The sequence below is a fragment of the Lissotriton vulgaris genome, chromosome 5 (assembly GCF_964263255.1).
Source record: "Lissotriton vulgaris chromosome 5, aLisVul1.2, whole genome shotgun sequence".
Taxonomy (NCBI): domain Eukaryota; kingdom Metazoa; phylum Chordata; class Amphibia; order Caudata; family Salamandridae; genus Lissotriton; species Lissotriton vulgaris.
This window is the reverse complement of record NC_141693.1, coordinates 317,547,150-317,570,146: the sequence shown is the minus strand read 5'-3', so window position 1 is coordinate 317,570,146 and position 22,997 is coordinate 317,547,150. Positions and strand designations below refer to the sequence as shown.

At 45.4% G+C, this 22,997-nt stretch overlaps 1 protein-coding gene across 2 annotated transcripts in view; it reads left to right on the top strand.

Moving 5' to 3' along the window:
* MMEL1 (membrane metalloendopeptidase like 1) overlaps window positions 1-22,997 on the top strand; it is a 1,016,153-nt gene that overhangs the window by 215,888 nt on the left and 777,268 nt on the right. For both annotated transcript variants that reach the window (XM_086921554.1, XM_086921553.1), the window contains exon 2: window positions 638-801. In XM_086921554.1, the coding sequence (XP_086777680.1) occupies window positions 648-801 (154 nt within the window). In that variant the 5' untranslated portion in view covers window positions 638-647. The remainder of the gene's footprint in view (window positions 1-637; window positions 802-22,997) is intronic.

The following is a 22,997-nucleotide window of genomic DNA, read 5'->3' as shown; positions in this document are numbered from 1 at the left end:
TCCTTCTCGTCTCCCCTTTTCCTCATTTCCTCTGTTTGTCTTGTTCACAAGTTTTTGTCTTCTGTTCTCTTCTTCATCTGTTTCCTTCACCTTCCTTTCATTAATTTGTTACATTTTCTCTTCCCTTAGCTCCTGCTTTTGATTCTCCCCTTTTCATTCCTCCCTTTCAATAATTTCTGCAACATTCCTTCATGTACTTCCTTCACTTTTCTCATTGCTCCTATTCCATTTTCCTATCTTTCTTAACTTAACTCCCGTGTTCTTCTTCACCCGCCTTCTTCTTCTTGTAGCAAGTTTCTTTATTACTCACTTTCATTCCATTCCTCCCATACGTTTGTTCTCTTTTCCCTCCTTGTTAACCTTCCTTCATCGATATCCCTCTCTCCATTGCTTCTCAGCTTCCCCTTTCTCCTTCTTTGCTTGTTTCCATCACTTCCTTTATCTCTATCATAATCCTCTCTTCTCTGGCGGTTCCTTCCCTCCATTCCTTTCCTCCTTCTCTAACCTACCCCCATCGGTCGTTCCCATTCTCCATTTCTCTGCGTTCCTTCTCCACCTTATTTGCCCTTTCGCTGCTTCACTCATTCTCTTTTAACCCTTTCTGCTCCAATTGAGTCATATTTTTAATTCCTCCTAGAGTTACAATAATGGGGAAATCGGAAAGCCAGATGGACATTGTGGAGAAATCGACAAAAGCTGGCAGGAAGTCCTGGAGTTTGGCCGAGATCGGACTCTCGGTGCTGCTTCTCCTCATGACCTGCGCAGTGGTGGCCTTGGTGATCTTGTACACGAGCAGCCGAGGTAAGTCGCATTTCTCTGCGCATTGCCCGGGAAATCGCAGCACCTGCCGAAAGCAACCCGCTTTTATTGCATCCCAGAGACAGCGCGTGCAGGTCTCACAGCAAGATATTGGCGCTTTTATCTTCCCTCTGCAGAATGTGCCGCCGAGTAGAAGAGAACATTGTTTTATTTCTGCATGACAATCTTACTGGATAAACGTGTACTACAAGAATTGGTAATGCTTTCATCTGCGGTTGCTGTGTACTAAAACCAACCAATTAAAGGGCCTATCTAGTTCAATGTGTAAAAGAGTTCCCTTTGCCCACTCTTGCATAACCAACAGCCTTCAGCAATAAAGAGATCAGAATGCCCCTGTGTTTGACGGAGTGGTGTTGCAGTTTTGGATCTACTGTGACACTAATCACTAGATGTCCCTCTTAAAGGAGCCATCGAATCAAATGCAAAAAAAAAAGAAAACAACTAACATTGATTTACTTATACCTCGATCACCAACAAGACTTCGCGCATTCTTGTTTGCTTGATGAGGCATGTTGGATTTTGAGGTCTGTTACTGACAACATTTACTGGTTGCCTTCATGTACAGTGGTCACTTTATTGAAGTTATGATGAATATTCCTAGGCTCCAAATCAATATGGCATTTTTTCACCCAAGATCATATCAGGGGCTGATTCCAAACAGGGCCGGCCTTAGGCATGTGCAAGCTGTGCACCTGCACAGGACCGCCAAACCGCAGGGGCCGCCACACCAATATATATCCTTAATATAATAATCCTCTGAGGATGGATACATATTTGTGTGGGGGCCCCTGGCAGGGTTTTGGCGACCTCTGGCTCTATACAACTTCCAAACACCATGACCCCCCCCCCTCTTCACTGGCCTCCGCGCTCCACCCCGCCCGGACCCCCTCTTCCGGGGCCCCCTACCTACGCTCCCTGCCCAGGGCCACCATGAACCTAGAGCCGCCCCTGTTCCAAATTTTGGTGGGGCGGGAGGAGGTGGCACACCACTGCCACACCAGATATTAATGTGGTCTGGCAGGTGGGCAGCTTGGTGGTCCCGCGGCGGTGCAGTTTAAAGGCTCATGTGAGCCTTAACTCTACCACTGCAGGATCGCCAGTGCACCTTCCTGCACAGGAAGGAATGCACCATGTCGTGCATTCCTTCCCGGGCAAGTAATTGGGGTGAAAAACTACAGTGGGGCACCATATGTGCCTCCTGCATGCACCCTGTGCACAGGGGCAGGAGGGAGGCCCATAGGGTCCCCTTTCTTTCCTCACCGCCAGCAGTTTCATGAAGGAAGAACCTCCATAAGACCACTGGTGGTGATGAAAGTTGTAATATGCTTGGTGGTGCCTCAGGGCACCACCAAGCATATTTCAGATCTCAGACTTCTGCGGCACCGCCATGATCTCTGATCCCTGATTGTGGCGGTGCAATGGAGTTCCTACTGCCCAATTTGCCAGAGGGCGTTCGGACCGCCGGAGTGGCAGTGGCTGGACCACATCCACCATGAGTTTGGTGACCCTCAGACCGCCAAACTCATAATCAGCCCCTACGTGTGCAAATGGCATGATTCATGTGTGAAAACATAATTTTGAAATCTATGATACTTGAATTAAAATTTATAAATCCATACCTACCCTTTGTGGTCTTACATCAGTGCAGTGTAATTTTGCGTGGGAGTAGATCTTCTTCCTGGGGCAAGTAGTATGTGTCCCAGGATACCTTGTAAAATGCAGGAACATCAATCAAGCTTTGGGTTTGTGGGGTGCTATAACTTTTTATAAGCCACAGTCCCATGTTGAATACAATCATAAACTACTCCTGTCACTGAATGGACACTGATTGAAGATGCCAATGACTTGTGCCTTTCATTTCTTCTCAATAGCCTCCTAGTAGAGCTGAGTGGCTATTAGAAAGGAGAAGTGTAGAAATTACAGAAAGTAAGCCTGCAATTAGAGCACTGTTTTTTAGTTTTTTTTTTAAATATTGCCAGCCAGGCCTTTGCCAGGAGTGAAGCCAGGTCAGGGTGGGGAGCATCAGAGAGCAATATATGTACAGCAATTGCTACTACTGGATATCCCTAATTGATGCCTATGTGTCATGGACGGGAGTAAATCTGTATCCAAGGTTAGAATGGGGATGGAAAGGGGCTTTTCCAATGAGAAATCCCAGAACTGAAAAAAATGCACAAATGTACGTTTTCTAAGCATTTACTTATGTGTAAATATAAATCATCTGCACTTACGCAGGTGCAAATATTGTCACATGAGTATTATTTTGAAAATATTTTCCTAGAAATTTGTTGGAAAAAAAGTACATCTCAAAAAAATAACCCCAGAGCATCCTTCCTCATTGAAAATTCAATTTTATCACCAGAGTAGTTTGCTACAAGATGAATACAAGTGCAAGATGGCACATAAAATTCTGTTAAGCTAAGCATTAATTTTTCGAATCTAAAATTCTACTTGATATCTAGTTTTTTTTTAACTCATCTATGGACAGTAATTAATTTATCCTTAATTAAAATAAAAGTATTCATTACCATTCGTGGTGCAAACTAAATACACTGGCCACCATACCAGCTTCAATGCAAGCTTATGTATAATCATTAGAGAAGAATTCTCCAGACAAAGGTTGAATACCTCTTTAGGAATATCCCAGCCAATTCAGAATGTACTACATCAAATGGGTGAACTTATTTCCATGGAAATCTTCAGGTAGATCATCTCAAATGTTTCTAAATCATTCATACTTATTTCCATATTTGTTGTTTTGTTTATACAAAATCAGATGTGTTTGATGAATGAATAAGTCTTGAAAACATTTGCTCGCCTATGAACAGTTTTGACTGTCTTTTCCTTTCTCTACATTTATCATTTTTTTTTACCAATGTTTTAAAAAATATCTTCAATTTCTTAAGAAACCTGACTATTAAAGCTATGGTGTAGAACCTCTGTGCTTTACATCAGATGTTAGTATACTATTAGCAACATTCCAAAGACAGTGGAATCACAGACATTGAGACAATCATTCTAGAGGTTGGTGATTTGTTAAGAAACCTGAATTCGTAGTTCCCCATAATTCAGATTCTCATTAGTTTAGTCATCATTGTAGAACATTGGTCAGTGCCTTTTCACTTTAAACTTGGGCCCTCACTTTCTCTGGGACATCCCTATTTATTGGATAGCTTTCTCTTTTAAAAATCGATCTGATTTCTCCTTGCGGACCACTCATCCACAAATTTTACAGCAGTTTTCTAAAGGTAGATGGGATATTGATTTTGCATTCAATGAACAGCAAACATGTTTAAGAAAGCTCAAAAAATGTGTATGTTCCATAAATTATGTGCCGTGCAACACAATCTATTAGTTAAAATGATGCAATTGCAAGATAAACTCAATTTGTTCATTTTAATTTGTCAATTTATTTATTATTATGATTTGGAACTCCAGCAGATGTCCACGTAACACAATAATACAAAAACACATTTTAAAACACAAGGTAAAGTTATTGAAAACAGAGATAGATGCAATACTTGCAACAATTCGGCCTGCACTGAGATTCAAATGTTATGATTAAAAGGCGGGAGCAGACATAGAAGGTGACGTTGTGCATTGTGCAATGTAGAATATACAAGAACTACATACTTAAAAACTTACAAAGTATGCAAAATAGATCACTAACTTAATGACAACACACATTATACGAGGGTAAATGTGAGAGGTACCCCTTAACAGAAGTCAAGGGAATTAGGGTTAACTAACCAATGAAACAGAGTGTTCCCTTTAACAAATTAAATGAAAAAGGCCAGAAGGTCAGGAAAGAAATATAACTAAAATCAGGTTTGCATAAAGAATTCTTACACTTTATTGAAAATACAAAATATTATTTAAAAGAAGAGTGGACCAGAGGGAACCACTCAGCACAAATAAAACAATAAAATGTTGTTCACAAAACATTCAATATTGGCCAGCAAGATTGAAACACAAAGACAGAAAAAACTGTAAGACAACAAATCTGTACAATACTGGTTGTATATTCGGACTCGGGTTGGAACACCTAAGCTCAGTACACCATAATTTTGTATATCAGCAATAGATGTCGAGATCATGAATTATACTGTGTGAAGCGTCAACGCGTTTCGGTCGTTTTCCAAAATTATGTCCACCTTTATCAAGACACCGTTTGGTTTCTGTCAGGATCTTTTAGGTTTCTATCTTATTCCGTGTTTGCGTGTGAGTTCTTAAAATTGCGAATATTCGTCAGGCTACCATTAGTCGGGAAAATCATTTTCCCGCGGAACCAGAGAAGCAGGCAGTCCTCCGTGACAAACCAGGAAAAGGAACATAAAACACGAGGACATGACTTAAGTACCTCTGGCTCTGCAACCTAAAGACTATATTTAACCAGAGAAGTGAGAAGTCCTTTGTGGAAAATTAGCATAATTAAAGCTCATTCTACAAGGACAATGCTTTGGTGCCTCTGGGTTTTAATACTATAAAGAATAGGAGCAACATATTATCGGGCACAAGATTTCTGGAATATCTATACTTCATGCCCTTGAATCTCTATTACCAGGAGTACTTTACTGGTAGCCTGACTAATATTCGCAATTTTAAGAACTCACACACAAACACGGAATAAGATAGACACCTAAAAGGTCCTTCAAGTTCGGATTCTAAGGGCAATTTTATTGACCCCTATACCCTGACAGAAACCAAACGGTGTCTTGATAAAGGTGGACATAATTTTGGAAAACCACCGAAACGCGTCGACGCTTCACACAGTATAATTCATGATCTCGACATCTATTGCTGATATACAAAATTATGGTGTACTGAGCTTAGGTGTTCCAACCCGAGTCCGAATATACAACCAGTATTGTACAGATTTGTTGTCTTACAGTTTTTTCTGTCTTTGTGTTTCAATATTGCTGGCCAATATTGAATGTTTTTTGAACAACATTTTATTGTTTTATTTGTGCTGAGTGGTTCCCTCTGGTCCACTCTTCTTTTAAATAATATTTTGTATTTTCAATAAAGTGTAAGAATTCTTTATACAAACCTGATTTTAGTTATATTTCTTTCCTGACCTTCTAGCCTTTTTCATTTAATTTGTTCAAGGGAACACTCTGTTTCATTAACATACATTAAACATCAACACATGGTTTAGATGTTGAATGTAAAGATGGCAAAACTCATATATTCTCTCCTTTTTGGGACTTTATCCCAAATGCCACTAATCAAATGAAGGGGGAGCAAACCCATTCACATTAAAAATATCAGTCTTCTGACCCAATGAGGAAGGTTCCAAGGTAGATAAGGCTGAGGTTGGTTCCCCAGGGTACTGTCCTTTGCATGTTAGATTAGCACAAAACAGTGTCTCTGGCCAACTTATTTTAATGGAGAGAAATTTCTATATAACTCTTTAAAAGAGGCTTGGACATTAAAGAGCCTACATTCAGATCAAGCCCAAAGTTTCCTTTGCCACCTCGCAAGACCTAAAAAAGGCACTCTTTTCTTTCTGAAGCTAAAATATTTCAAACCTCAAAGCTGCATGAAGGGTTCCCACCTCTTCACCCAAGCGTGAGTTTCCCCACCTTAGAAATGCTGCTGAAGCAAAAAGATAAGAGGATAACCCAAATGCCAAGCAAAAGGCATCGAGCTGCCACTGAATTCAAGTTATAAATCCAATGGAAAATACATCTTTCAATTCCCTCGAGAAAGCCACAGCATCTCTTATCAACACCTCACACGTATAACATAAAGAGGGGGGAATTTTAACCAGAGTGAACCCCATAATATGGCCAAAATGCCTTCTCCCGCACAATTGATAGAATCGATTTAGGGCATTTGCCTGGCCCTACTCAACTACAGAGATTTGTATGGTAATAATCCCATTACCTAATTGGAAATATCTTGCCCAAATAAAATACAAAAATTAACCTTTTCTAGCTTATCTTCTCCGAAAAACCAGTTGAACTTCTCCCTCGTCCCTGCACCCTTATTTAAAAAAATCAAGATTTTACATTTGGAGATGCTTATTTTCAATAAGTGGACTGCTGCATTCTTCGTCAAGGCTGAGAGGCGACATTGCAAGTCAATAGGGGTTAAATCTATTACTGCTATATCATCCGCATACAGTAGGCAACTAATAAACATTGTTCCAAACTTTGGATGATCCCCCTTGGTATGACTTAGGATATCAGTAAGACCGTATCTATAGAGGGAAAACAACAAGGGGACTAACAAGAAGCCCTTCTTAAAACGATTTTAACCTTTCAAGATAAGCCCTGATTCCCTCCCTTAAGAACTTGACTCCAAGTGTCAGAGTGGAGTTCAATAATAAGCCTTAAAAGATAGTGCGGGATACCCAAATGTAAAAGCTTTCTCCGCAGACTTTGACAATCAACTTTATCAATCGCTGTGGAGAATTAAATGGAAGCCATGTACACAGGCATGCCCGAAGATGGGAATATTTCTTAATAATTATCAATGGTATTATGATTTGTCCTAAAGCTTGCTTGTCCCCGGGGAATACTGTTATTTTCTTCCACCCATTGTTGTAAATGAGAGAGCACACTCTTGACAAAAAGTTTTCCAGTTGCACCCAACAGTGCTATCTGCTTGTAGGACAAGCTTTAGGTCCGTATTTGTACAACGGAACAATAGCAATGCCTTTCCATAGGAGTAACAGAATCCAAAAAGTGAAGAAAGGAAATATTCCCAATCTGCGGTCTTCTTTTTGATAACCCCAATAGGAACCTCATCAGGCCCATTGCTCAAGAAGTTCCATAATTCTTTATAAAATCAATGATCTCATCTACAGAGAGAGCACCATATGCCGCAGTCATCTCATCATCCAGACAGAGCACCTCTGGATGAACTTCCCCTAAATACAATTTAGAGATGTATCTCACCCAATTGTGTTCGGAGATTGAAATAGCATGTGCAGTCACCATCGCATCACTGTATTCAGCAACCATGCACCAGAATATCCGCGAATCCCTAGAGTTTGCGGCCACTCTTAGATCAATCCACTTAGCGTACCATTCCCTCCTACGCTCTTGTGCTTTAAACCTACAGCCTCTACATTTAAGGTGATCAATTTCATGCTTTCTTGTCAAGGAAAACACCAATTGCTGTTCCCTCAGGAGATTTAATACCTGATTTAAAACCTTCAATCTAAGATTCAATTTTTTCAGCTGCCGGGGACCATTATTAGGAGGACCTAATTTACAAAACCCCTCCATATGGGATTCATACATGGATATGAGGTCATCCCCTTCAGACTCATTTAAAATGGTGCATTCACTTTTGATCTTAACGCTTATGTACATAAAAATGTATTTGGCTGTCCAAAAGATACGACCTTTCGACTTGTTAATGCAAATCCGACCCAAAGAAAGATTCCCAGGAACTAATTCCAAGAGGTTAAAGGCTATAATTTTACCTATTATGCAATGATCACTCATAGCAGTAGCATGCACAGTAAAATCCTCAAAGGCCCCAAACATCTGAAAGAAGCTACAAGTAAACTGTGTGAAGAGTTAGAACGGAAAGTAACAGCAGCAGGAACACCTGCTGGTGTTCTTCCATTTAAGATAACCAGATCATACTTCCTTCAAATTTCAAGTAATTAAAAAACATGCTTGTCAGTTGTGATTTTTCTAATAAAAAGATCTACGGTAGGAACCAGACTTCTTCTTTTTCAACATTAGCAAAAGTTGTGGAGGCCACATTAGAGAACTTTGCATTTAAATCAGGGGTCTCTAAACCGGTCCTGGAGGGCCGGATCCATGCCAGATTTTTAAAATGACTACATGTATCTCTATGGGGATATCCAAAAAATCTGGAATGGATCCGGCCCTCCAGGACCGGTTTGGAGACCCCTGATTTAAATTGTCACGATTCGCTCCCTATGTTCTCGTGTCCACCACCAGGGGGCTGAACTGTGGGACTCTCCAGTGTTCTAATATGCTTCCTGACACTCCCCTGCATGCATATCTTGACTTCCGTGCCCAGAAACTCCAGGCACTAACGAAGACCCAAAGAACTCACTGCCCCCCACTAATCTGTCTATAACCAGTTCGGGCATCTCCTTTGTATTATTAGGGCTGAGAGGCAAGTATGCCCTCACACATTAGGGCCTGGATACGAAGAAGGCACAGCCAAAGCTGAAAGTGCTGTCAGAGAGGAACTGAAGACTTCGTTGGGCAAAACTGAAGAAAACAGAACTAGATCAATGTGATAAGTAAAGTTGCTTCTGGAACCCTCTATTTCATCTTGTAGATTTCTTATTTTTTTGATTTGAGGTGGATAGAATTAGGTGCCCAGAGCAAAATTTCCTCAGTGTCATTATCGAGAGAGGTGGGGGTGATGATGAACAACGGGCAGGGGTTACTGCTCCCCCTAGGTACAAGCCACACCGGCCACATGACCGCTGCCTCCACACTCAAGAGGGCCGTAGGAGCCAAGGCTATCACACCCTCACCAAGCCATGCTGACCGTGGAGCCACTGAATCACCTATCCACACGCATCTTCACACACATGTCCTTGTCTATCACTTCAAATACCAACCAACACTGACTCCAGCTGCCACAGGGGTGGGAAGAACAGACGTAATGTGACTGGACCATGGGTTCCAATTATCTGGCACCTCCAGCTCCAGCAACTGATTAAACATGCCTCCATACGTCTATGCCTTTCCTGATGATGGCCAGTTCGAGTGTACCCGGTGTCTTGGGCCCCCCCAGTACATTGTCTATCCCACCACTGCACTTTGTCCCCGCTCACTGCCTGCGGTGTCTCACAACTGCATCTGTCTATACGTCCTCATCCACACTCTCCATGAGGGTGAGGGGCCACTTTGTCAGTGTTTGGGGTCTAGCGGCTGGTGGATCCCAGTTGTATGGTGTTATCCTGCATGCATGCATTTACCCCTCATGCTTTTACCCCACAGTTTTTACTCCACAAAATCATTTACAACGCACTCCGTTACAACGCATTCCCCATTACAACGCAATTACTATTCTAACTCCAGGGGGCGTTACTTTAGGGAATGCATTGTAACAGTTTACGGTGTAAAGCCCTGCGTTGTAAACGTTTTTGCATAGTAAAAAATGTGGGGCAAAGACATGCAGAGTAAAAAATGCGAGGTAAAGGATGTTTCCCCTCCGGCACCTATCTGCACCGCACTTGCCCCACATGGTCCACGCAGGTAAGGCTGCATTAGCGACATTTAACCCAGTGCGTGCCCTCGCTTCTCTGTTTCACATCGAGGTCTACATGCCTGAGTGCCTTCAGCATTAGAATGGGGGGGCACAATACGGGCACAGTTCTCGGATATGCATAAGGTCAGCAAGCAAGGCTGCGAGGCCACGAGGCAGCAGTGAGATGGTGGTGAGCCGCAAGGCTGTGAGGCAGCAACTCCTGCAGCGACTCCAGCAGGGGGTGGGGCAAAGTCAGCAACGTCTACATCAGCGCTTGTCTACAAGCATAGCCTGGACTTGCAAACTCCAAGTATTCCCATTTCATGCCAGGTGTTCGAAAATGCATATGGAAGACTACTCACTGATTTGTGCTTGATACCAAGTGTGGGTACTGATGTTTTGCCACTAGGTCAGTCAGAAGATTGCCACCATCTGCCTATGAAATCTCAATGAGAACACATTATATGGTATCATCAATGTATTACCTTTAATCCCTTCCACTAGGGGCTAATTCCCCTGCGGCGCAAGGGGAGGGGGGACGCGCGCGGCACCGCGGTGCTCATGTTCAAGTTCAAGTTCAAGAATTTGTATAGCGCACTACTCACCCAGAGGGTCTCAAGGCGCTTGAGGGGATGATCGGTGCATTACTTATCCAAAAGCCAGGCTTTTAGCTGTTTTCTGAAAGAGAGGTGGTTCTGTGTAGTACGGAGGTGAGTGGGAGAGAATTCCAAGTCTTGGCCGCTAAGTAGGAGAAGGATCTTCCTCCCATGGTGGATCTATGGACGCGCGGAATTGCGGCGAGGGCTTGATTGGATGATCGTAGTTGGCGGGTGGGTGTGTAGAAGGATAGTCTTTTGTTGAGGCATTCTGGTCCTAGGTCGTAGAGGGCTCTGTGTGCGTGGGTGAGGAGACGGAATGTGATTCTCTTGTTTACGGGAAGCCAGTGTAGGTCTTTCAGGTGACCGGAAATGTGGGTATGACGGGGGATGTCCAGTATGAGTCTGGCTGAGGCGTTTTGGATGCGTTGGAGTCTTTTCTGTAGTTTGGCTGTGGTTCCGGCATAAAGGGTATTTCCATAATCCAGTCGGCTAGTGACCAGTGCGTGGGTGACTGTCTTTCTTGTTTCGGTGGGGATCCAACTGAATATTTTTTTGAGCATGCGTAGGATGTTGAAGCATGAGGATGAGACGGCGTTGACTTGTCTGGTCATAGAGAGGGAGGAGTCTAGGATGAAGCCCAGGTTACGTGCGTGATCTGTAGGTATGGGTGCTGTACCCAGGGCCGGTGGCCACCAAGAGTCGTCCCAGGCAGAGGGGAATGATCCTAAGATGAGGACTTCCGTTTTGTCAGAGTTTAGTTTTAAGCGGCTGTTCTTCATCCAATCGGCTACTTCTTTCATTCCTTCGTGTAGATTTGTTTTGGCGGTGTTGGGGTCTTTGGTGAGGGAGAGGATTAGCTGGGTGTCGTCTGCGTAGGAGATGATGTTGAGGTTGTGTTGTCGCGCGATGGATGCGAGGGGACTCATGTATATGTTGAAGAGAGTTGGACTGAGCGATGATCCTTGTGGTACGCCGCAGATGACTTCGGTGGCCTCTGATTTGAATGGGGGGAGGCGGACTCTCTGGGTTCTTCCTGCGAGGAACGAGATGATCCAGTCCAGAGCTTTTCCTTGTATTCCGACGTTGCTGAGGCGTTGTATGAGGGTGCTATGACAGACTGTGTCTAAGGCTGCGGAGAGTTCAAGTAAGATGAGGGCAGCTGTTTCTCCGTTGTCCAGTAGTGTTCGGATGTCGTCTGTAGCTGCGATTAGGGCGGTTTCGGTGCTGTGTTTGGCTCGGAAGCCGGATTGTGATGGGTCGAGCAATTTGTTGGATTCGAGGAAGGCGGCGAGCTGATTATTGACGGCTTTCTCAATGACTTTGGCCGGGAAAGGGAGGAGTGAGATGGGGTGGTAGTTCTTAAGTTCTGAGGGGTCTGCTGTGGGTTTCTTCAGGAGGGCGCTGAGTTCGGCATGTTTCCAGCTTTCCGGGAAGGTTGCGGAGTTGAGGAAGCAGTTGATGACATCGCGGAGATGGGGTGCGATGATGGAGTCTGCTTTGTTGAAAATGTGGTGGGGACATGGGTCGGTTGGTGAGCCTGAGTGGATCAGGCGGATGGTGTCTTCTGTAGTGATTGGGTTCCAGGCGTAAAGGTTGTGAGAGTGCTGTTTTGGTTCGGAGGTGGGTGGAGTGGTGTGTTGATTGCTCTGGTTTTCGAAGCTGTTATGTATGTCGGCGATTGTGTTGTGGAAGAAAGAGGATAAAGAGTCGCAGAGGTCTTGGGAGGGAGTGATGTCGGTGGTGCCGGTGATGGGGTTGGTAAATTCTTTGACGATGTTGAATAGTTCCTTGCTGTTGTGGGCGTTGTTGTCGAGTCGATCCTTGAATGCGGATTTCTTGGAGGATCGGATCAATTGGTGGTGTTTGCGGGTGGCGTCCTTGAAGGTGGTCAGGTTGTCAGTGGTTGGGTTTTTTCTCCAGGTTTTCTCGAGGGTACGACATGACTTTTTGGATTTCTTAAGGTCATCGTTGAACCAGGGGGCATTTTTGCTACCATGTTTGATCTGGTGGTTTTTCAAGGGTGCTAATTCGTCAGCGCTGTGGGTGATCCATTGTGTGAGTTTGGTGGCAGCTTGGTTTGGATCCGATGATATGGCAGGAGGGTTTTGGTTAAGCGATGTGAGGAGTTGGTCGGTGGTGATTTTGTTCCAGTTTCTTCGAGGAATAGGTTGTGGGGGGTTGTGGGTCGAGGTCTTTTTGTAGCTGAAGTGGACGCAGCTATGGTCCGTCCAGTGGAGAGCTGTGGTGTGATCAAAGGAGATGTGTTTGCTGGAGGTGAAGGTAGGGTCGAGCGTGTGTCCGGCTAGGTGAGTGGGGGTGTTAACAAGTTGTTTGAGTCCGAGATTGGCCAGGTTGTCTAGAAGGGTGGTTGTGTTGCTGTCGTTTTTCTTTTCCAGGTGGAAGTTGAGGTCTCCCAGTAGGATGTAGTTCTCGGATGTGAGGGCATGTGGGCTGATGAAGTCAGTGATGTCATTGTTGAATTTTGTGCGGGTTCCTGGTGGTCTGTAGATGAGGGTGCCTCTAAGTGTGGTCCTGGGGTCGGTGTGGATCTGGAAGTGAAGGTGTTCGGCGGCCGTAAGGTTGACGTCGGAGCTGGTCATGATTCGGATGGTGTTTTTATGGACGATGGCGATACCTCCTCCTGTTTGGATGGGGCGGTCTTTTCGTATTATCTTGTAATTGTCCGGGATGGCTATGGCGATGTCGGGTGCTGATGAGGCGTTCATCCATGTTTCAGTAAGGAAGGCGACGTCCGGTGATGTAGTGTCGAGTAGATCTCAGAGTTCGGTGGCGTGTCTGTAGATCGAGCGGGTGTTCAGCAGGATGCACTTCAGGTGGTTAGAGTCGGAGGTGTGTTTGGAGGAGGTGGATTTGGTGTGTGTCCTGATGCAGGTAAACTTGCAAGAGTGGCAGGCGAAAGGTCCATGGGTGTGGCCTGGGGTAGCTTCACAGCATTGTGGTGTGCGTCCGGGGTTAAGGGCAGAGAGGGTAGCGGCATCGTACGTTATGCGGGTGGAGTGGGGTTTGCGGGGGCCAGGGGGTCTGGCGCTGGGCGCGGTCCAGGCGCGGACGGGCGTAGACGGGCTTACCTTTGGCGCACCATCGGCGCGCATGGGGCGCGACCGCTGCGCGCAAATGCATCTGTCATAAATGGATAGTGGAAGGGGAGGGGCGAGGGAGGGTCAGCTGGGAGGCGGGAGCGGGGTGGAGCTACGGGCTAAGAAGCACAACAACAACAAAATGGCTGCAGCAGTTAGAAAGCGAAACTGGGCGAGACTGGGGCACAATCAGAGGCACAAACGAGCAAAAAGTAAATTATAATAAAACAATGTGAACACAACAATGCGCAGATTGAAATAAGCAGCACTACATAAGCCAATTACACAATGCAGGCAGCGGCAGCAATGCGGGGGTAAAATAGCGCTAGTGAGAGGCAGCAGAGCAAGCGGAGCGCAGACGCGGTGGTTGGAGTCAACTGGGAGGCGCTACGATACCGCAAATCTGCTTCAAAGCGCTCTGGTATCACAAGTCACCAAGCCTTGGGAGCGTGGGGGAGCGACCTCTTCTGAGCGAGTCAGGAGAGTCACAGCGCGGGGATGGAGGTGCTGGTGTATAACTATCTGTGGGAGGGAGGGTCAGCTGGGAGGCGGGAGCGGGGTGGAGCTACAGGCTAAGAAGCACAACAACAACAAAATGGCTGCAACAGTTAGAAAGCGAAACTGGGCGAGACTGGGGCACAATCAGAGGCACAAACGAGCAAAAAGTAAATTATAATAAAACAATATGAACACAACAATGCGCAGATTGAAATAATCAGCACTACATAAGCCAATTACACAATGCAGGCAGCGGCAGCAATGCGAGGGTAAAATAGCGCTAGTGAGAGGCAGCAGAGCGAGCGGAGCGCAGACGCGGTGGTTGGAGTCAGCTGGGAGGCGCTACGATACCGCAAATCTGCTTCAAAGCGCTCTGGTATCACAAGTCACCAAGCCTTGGGAGCGTGGGGGAGCGACCTCTTCTGAGCGAGTCAGGAGAGTCACAGCGCGGGGATGGAGGTGCTGGTGTATAACTATCTGTGGGAGGGAGGGTCAGCTGGGAGGCGGGAGCGGGGTGGAGCTACAGGCTAAGAAGCACAACAACAACAAAATGGCTGCAACAGTTAGAAAGCGAAACTGGGCGAGACTGGGGCACAATCAGAGGCACAAACGAGCAAAAAGTAAATTATAATAAAACAATATGAACACAACAATGCGCAGATTGAAATAATCAGCACTACATAAGCCAATTACACAATGCAGGCAGCGGCAGCAATGCGAGGGTAAAATAGCGCTAGTGAGAGGCAGCAGAGCGAGCGGAGCGCAGACGCGGTGGTTGGAGTCAGCTGGGAGGCGCTACGATACCGCAAATCTGCTTCAAAGCGCTCTGGTATCACAAGTCACCAAGCCTTGGGAGCGTGGGGGAGCGACCTCTTCTGAGCGAGTCAGGAGAGTCACAGCGCGGGGATGGAGGTGCTGGTGTATAACTATCTGTGGGAGGGAGGGTCAGCTGGGAGGCGGGAGCGGGGTGGAGCTACAGGCTAAGAAGCACAACAACAACAAAATGGCTGCAACAGTTAGAAAGCGAAACTGGGCGAGACTGGGGCACAATCAGAGGCACAAACGAGCAAAAAGTAAATTATAATAAAACAATATGAACACAACAATGCGCAGATTGAAATAATCAGCACTACATAAGCCAATTACACAATGCAGGCAGCGGCAGCAATGCGAGGGTAAAATAGCGCTAGTGAGAGGCAGCAGAGCGAGCGGAGCGCAGACGCGGTGGTTGGAGTCAGCTGGGAGGCGCTACGATACCGCAAATCTGCTTCAAAGCGCTCTGGTATCACAAGTCACCAAGCCTTGGGAGCGTGGGGGAGCGACCTCTTCTGAGCGAGTCAGGAGAGTCACAGCGCGGGGATGGAGGTGCTGGTGTATAACTATCTGTGGGAGGGAGGGTCAGCTGGGAGGCGGGAGCGGGGTGGAGCTACAGGCTAAGAAGCACAACAACAACAAAATGGCTGCAACAGTTAGAAAGCGAAACTGGGCGAGACTGGGGCACAATCAGAGGCACAAACGAGCAAAAAGTAAATTATAATAAAACAATATGAACACAACAATGCGCAGATTGAAATAATCAGCACTACATAAGCCAATTACACAATGCAGGCAGCGGCAGCAATGCGAGGGTAAAATAGCGCTAGTGAGAGGCAGCAGAGCGAGCGGAGCGCAGACGCGGTGGTTGGAGTCAGCTGGGAGGCGCTACGATACCGCAAATCTGCTTCAAAGCGCTCTGGTATCACAAGTCACCAAGCCTTGGGAGCCTGGGGGAGCGACCTCTTCTGAGCGAGCTCAGCACGTCATGACTCCGCCCACTCAATGGAACGCCCTGCACAGGAGGGGAATTGGCCTCACGTAGGCATTCCGTGGCCATTATGAGGAGCTCAGCTCGTCATGAGCACAGCTCCACTGTGCCTCATGACGAGCTGAGCTCGTCATGAGCGTCCAAAGGGTTAATGATGTTGCCAGTGCAATAATCATCAAATCATTGGTTTTAGTGCTCACAATCACACAACGGCCTGAGAAGCTGTCCCCCGATTGATTTTTATATTAGATAACACACCTGTAACCAAAAACTAAAATAACCAGAGACAAAACTGCTGTACGTAACAATGGTATCCTAGCTGCACAGAGAACAACAAATAGGAACCTTATTAGCGAAACAGCAACAAATAATCTATGGCCAAGCTAGAAAGTAGGAAATGTAGGACAAGTAGGCTTAAGCATGCAATTGGCTTTCATTTTCCTGGAATTCACAAGAAATTCCAGGCCTACTTCTGGAAGCCTGTGATGGTCAGAGATTACCATGAGTACTGTCGTGTGCAAGCATGTGCTCATTTGGAGATCTAGTGAGTCTTGGTATCCACCTTTAGGGTGAGAATGCGCCAGCCAAATGTTTGAGAATACAAAAAATATTTGGCAGGAATGAATTCTCGCAGGGAGAATTACTGAGATTGGAAAAACATCAATATTGGTGGGACTTTGAGTATTAGAAATCCATTTAACAGAGTAGACGCACCTCAGTGTCGCTTAATTGTGTACTCAAGCAAATTTGTTCCATAGAGTTTATAGTAGTTAGACAGATGTCGCTATATTTTGGTGATTATGCATGATAACCTGCTATAAATGATGGCATTGAAATGACTAGACAATACTTGGATACAACCTTGATGAAGGTATAGAGTAAGCATTGCTTCTAATTGTATGCAAAACACTAGTGTTCTTTTACTGCTCTCTCTTTCGAGCATAATGCCATTGTTGTTTTAATTTCACAACAATCCGTTTATTGCAGACAGGAAGAGCATTTGGAATTTGAGAGGTGTACATTTCAACTTTAGACATTTTATTTAAATATTGTTGTGTGGCAGCTCTTCATCTGGGCTGATGGAAATCCATCGGCAGACCGTTGAAAGTATTGTAATAATATATAATGATATCTTTATAATTAATTTTGTTGACACATATGATGGCATATAGAAATACAAGTCGTAGAGACCAGGTTATCTGTAAAAAGTTGAGATAAAGTCAATAAGTGAAAAGGAGCTCAAAAGAATAATTTTGAGTACTTTATTTTAAGATCATCACGTTTTCAACTTGTTCCAAACAAAATGGGTGTGTGCTTTTTCTCCTGTTGTAGGCAATTGAGTTGAAGAATTTGCCACCCTTGGTGGACTTGTTCACGTTAGGGTGGGACAATTTAGTTTTGCCATAGAGAAATGCTGGGTTATCCGTGTCTTGAAGAGTGTTCTGTTGAAACAGGAAGTTTTCTGGCACTCAATAATCAGAAACCATAACACCGAATGACAAACTTTATAATTGAATTGGAAACAGACAGGTTTTTTTATTCGTTTCTAAAAATCAGATGATTTTTTGGCAAATGCAATTCTACCACGACCACAACGTGCATCTTTTCTCTCACTTTGAGGAAGAATGTCTCTCAACGACAGTATACTACATAAAGGGGTCCCTTCCTGCGTCTTTGAGGTGTGAGCATTAACATCTAACATGCTCCCGTCTTTGTTTTCTGGACTTTCCTCACTAATAGCCTAAGAATAGTTATGGACATTTTCCAACATTCGCGGTCCATGCTAGACGACGTCATCACGTGTTTAAACATCCCAATATCTATAGTAGGAATCCAGTGTCCTCACTGATAATCATCCTGAACTGCGGACACAGTTTTCACAGCATGACCTACGGCCTCCGCTTGTGAAGTTCTCCTCGCTGAGTGCATTTACCCCTTCACTTGGGGATCCTCGTGCCTCATCCATGGTGGGACCACCTTTGGCACATTTGTTTCGGGGATGCCTTTCCACAATCATAACAGGAGCCACTATGGACTTGGAGGCGTAGATGTTTGATAGATCACCAAACACTGAATCATCTATTTTAAGGTTAATACATATATTTTGCTTGGAATGTACTTTTTCTGTATGGCTCAGGCAAACTCTTTTTAATTCTCATATCACAATAGTAGATCAGCCAATGTCCTGATGACTCCTTTTCTTTTTTTTCTTGAAATTTAAGTACATCGCAAACATAGTCACAAGCAGAATGTGCACCGCAAGTGTCTCATTATCTATGTTCAACAGTTAACTCCTGCATACACCAGCCAAAAAAAACTTAGGTGGGAGCATTGCAGCCATCCATGAATACAGAGGTCCTCAAGCACCAAACTGACATAATCAGGTATAGAGTGGGCCGTTTCAAAGGAAAAAGGAGAGCAACAGTATCAAAGTCAACAGCTACTGTGACAGATGTGACCATGCTGTAACTTGCCCGCGTTGTCAAGGCTCTAGACGTGCCCAGAGGTGCGGCTGGAGTGCGAGTATGTGACCAATAGGTGTTGGTGTTCAGGGGTTTTCTAAGCGGCATGTGCAAACCCAAGGGCTCCAAATATCACGTGGCCTAGAGGCTGCTGGCATCAGCTCCCAGAAGGTGGAAAGTTGCTCTTGACAATAGGTAACATCTAATATCCATGTCTTAACCGTTGGAGCTTTTGTTCTCCCCCAGTGTATGGCTACCCTGCGTTTGGCCAGTAGTAGTAGTACCATTGCCAACAACCGACTGGTTTGACTTGAGCCGTTTTTAGTGTACCGCAGAAGCCCCAGTAAGGGTGAAGGCTCCACAGGTGTTTCAAGTAAATTACTTATTAAGCAGAAAATGTCTGCCCAGTATTCTCAATCGGGGGCAGTGCCAGGCCAAGTGCAGGAAAGAGGCCTCAGTGGAGTGACATCTCCAGCAGTTAGCCTCTGGGCGGAGACCCATGCGATGGATGTGCATGGGTATTCTCCTGATGACTCCCTTTCAACTGCACTGATAGGGGGGAAGTGTGTTGGACTTGATTAATATTTCAGTGACATATTCCTTTCAAGAAGTCAGTAGTTTTCACCCATCGTTATGACAGTGATCTGTTCATTGAAATGGGAAATGAAAGTACCAATATTAGAAGTTTACTTGTTTCAACCAGATAAGTCTGACCACCACATGATTCAAACTACTTCATGTAAATTTGGATTTTTTTCAATGAGATCAAAATTAATAGTTTTTACGTCCAATTTGTTTATGTGATAGCTTGTAGGCTCTTATTAACTTTGCTGATCATTTCTTTCTCCTGGCTCTTCTGGGCACTTTTAGGAACACTTTGCAAGTTGATTTGATCTAATTTATTATTTAGGTGTGTCAATGTTATTTCAGTTTTATGCTGTGCCCATTTCTTCACTTAAAACATACTGATAGAGTATTCTTTGTGATTGTATAACATTTTTTGGATAATGCAAAGTAAAAATAGCTGGTACCCACAACGCTTGTATGAGTTATTGTGATCAGTTGCATGTGCAAGTCATAGGTCGAGTGGGTATCTTGTTTATTTTCTCCTAATTATCACGAGGTTCACCCCTTGGACATCTACAAGGGTCTAACGGAGTTTGCTCTGGAGACTCTTCTGGCCTGTACTGAAGCCCCGCTGTCAATCTACTGGCATTGTCTACAGTCTCTCAGATGAATTTTTATATTTACTCTGCTACTAGCAGCTGCATATAGCACAAAGCACACCCACAAGACGTCTGAGCACTTTACAAATGGATCACCACATTTAGAAATTATACTTGTTATAATTTGAAAAAAAGAAATGATTATGTGTAAATATAGCTGCATACACCAATTTATGTTATCCTTAATTGCTTCATGTAGTCTAGATTTTTTATCTATTTTTTAGGAAAGGTGCTGATGAATAGGGCAATAAGTGTGCCAGGTTATAGTAAGTTAGCGAGTTCTCTTGAACAAAAAACAATTGCGTAGGTCGGCCTGGAAATGTTGCATTCAGTTTGGTTAGAATCATCTATGCGTCTTCTAATGTGATCTATCAACAGGAAAAAGTGGAAATGAAAGCAGTGCTTTCGAATTAGAATATGTCTGAGTCACACTGTGCAGCAAATGTCGAAGGCCAACATTCCATTCCTGGACCAAAGTTTGGCACTGGATTGACTGCTGGGCTTAGAAGATGTATCTTTTAAGTGTATAGCGCCCTCAAACCACTGATGTGGCCTCATACTTCTTTTGCGTCATCCGGACGATTGCAGGTGGAATATCAAAGTATGGCTGGAAAGAATATGGTTGTAAAGTAGCTTAATGTGAAAAGTAACCCTGGGCAGAGTTTGCGGAGTTCCGCTACCCGGAGCTCCGTGAAGTGCACAAAAAACTCTGCCGCACTACACAGAGCTCCGCAAGCGGCGGAGTTTCTTTAGATAAATACAGTTTGCGGTGATTGTCAGTGCCAGGTGCTTGTCCACACTGTGCAATCATCGCGAATGGTATCATGCACAGCGCAAGTGGGCGCTGCTTCTTTTTTGTCGCTCAAGTAGATTTTTACTCGAGCGGCAACTTTCGGAACACGAGCAGGCAGTTTCTTAATGCGAGCGGTCATGAGCATACGCAACCACTCGCAATGGGAAACATGACCGCCCGCGTTGAGAAATCTCATCAGAAGTTTGATCTTCTATGCTTGTGGTTGCCAACATGATGTTGACGATCGCGAATGAGGAAAAATCTCGTCAGGAGATGCCTTTTCCTCGCTTGTGCTCGCCAACTTGGCGCTGACAAACGTGAGCAAGGAAAAAAACTCAGCTCCACAATGCGAAGCGGAGTTTTTCGGAACTTCGTGAGCACCGCCCAGACTTAGTGAAAAGTTGGGTGTTATGCTTAACAGTAGCATAGCAAGCATAACATGAGCCCTGGTGCAAGCAGATAAATGCCTGTTGACTGCAGTTGGGGTAGTAGAATACAGCCACTACCAGGGTTTAATGGGCCCCGGTGCCACTTCACTGGCTGCAACAATCGTGGCTCCATCCTTGATGACAAAGGGCAAAGATGTGATCAAATTGTGAATCAGTGTAACAAAGAGGTGTGTTAGAGCTTCAACATACATTGCTTTATCTGATGGACAACAGACTTGACTGTATGGTCAGAAGGTGCATGGGGTCCATTCTGTAAGAGATATTACTGAACGAGCGAAACCACCATAGGCTGAACACACACAACACAGCTGCATCTTTCCAGTAGCTGAAAAGTAAGTTAGGCAGTAGTGGCTGCTACTGGACAGAGGTGGTGGGCCGGGGGTGTTAATTAACAACAACAAAAAACGTACCTTAGGACGGACGGACATCCGCTGCCTCCCCTGTGTCCTCTTCCTTCCTGCAGTCCGTCCGGCAGCAGGAAGCACCCAGAACACAGGCTCCCCTGAGCCAATCACAACGCTGCAATGTAGCGTTGTGATTGTTCTAAGTGCCCTTGGATCGGCACTCAGACTCCAACAGGTAGCCTGTACATGTTCCTACTAGGCTGTGTAATGCAGCCTGGTAGGAACATGCAAAGTGCGCATAAACTGTTTGGTCGACCCAACAGGAAAGGTTATGGCTAAAAAAGCCACTGGAAATGTCAAGTGTGGTTTTAAACCTTTTTCTCAGGTGACTATCGACCAGGGCAGAACTGCCACTCCTCGCCTGCTCTGGTCCCCCCCCCCCCTCACACACACACACACACACTTCACACAGGCTGCATGCAATAGGAAAAATAAAATGACAATACCAGTTTGTTATTGTCATTTTATTTTTATTTTTGCACAGTGGGTCAAAAGCTCCTCCGCTTCAGCAGAGGAGTCGCCACTGAAGTTAGCGGGCGGCAACATTTAAAATGTATATACTACTAAGCTCCAGGCTATTCTGTTTACACTGCTAAGCCTTTTCTAGGTTGATGTGTATCGGATTGCTTATATCTGCAAGTCTGGATTGGTTGTGCAAAACTACAATGTACAATGGAAGAAAATTCTCCCTTTGCTCATGTGCAGGGGGTCAACCAACCCAGTGTTTGTGGGCAGAGACCATGCATCCAACTCATAAACTGTTTATTGGGTGTAGGGCCTGCACCCACTGGACATGACTGAAGGCTGTGTTTAGCGGGAATGGACAATCCTGGAGTTAATTGGAGCAGTAAATCAATCAATCAATCACGGCATTTGTAAAGCGCGCTACTCACCCGGGAGGGTCTCATGGCGCTGGGGGAGAGGGGTAAGTTACTGCTCGAACAGCCAGGTCTTGAGCTGCTTCCTGAAGGAGAGATGGTCTTGGGTTCGCCGTAAATGGGTGGGAAGGGAGTTCCAAGTCTTGGCTGCCAGGTAGGAGAAGGATCTTCCTCAGGCGGTGGTACTGCGGATGCGTGGTACCGTGGCGAGGGCGTGGCTGGTCGATCGTAGCTGGCGGGTGGGTGTGTAGAAGGTCAGGCGGTCGTTGAGGTACTTGGGGCCCAGGTCGTGGAGAGCCTTGTGTGCGTGGGTGAGGAGTCTGAACGTGATTCTCTTGCTGACGGGGAGCCAGTGCAGGTCTCTCAGGTGTCCGGTGATGTGGCTGTGTCGGGGGATGTCCAGGATGAGACGTGCGGAGGCGTTCTGGATGCGTTTGAGTCTTTTTTTGAAGTTTGGCTGTGGTTCCGGCGTAGAGGGTGTTCCCGTAGTCCAGTCGGCTGGTGACGAGTGCCTGGGTGATGGTCTTCCTGGTTTCAGTGGGTATCCATCTGAAGATCTTGCGGAGCATGCACAGGGTGTTGAAGCATGAGGATGAGACGGCGTTGACTTGTCTGGTCATCGACAGGGAGGAGTCCAGGATGAAGCCTAGGTTGCGTGCGTGGTCCGTAGGTTTGGGAGCGGTGCCCAGGGCCGGGGGCCACCAGGGGTCATCCCAGGCGGAGGGTGATGATCCCAGGATGAGGACTTCCGTCTTGTCTGAGTTCAGTT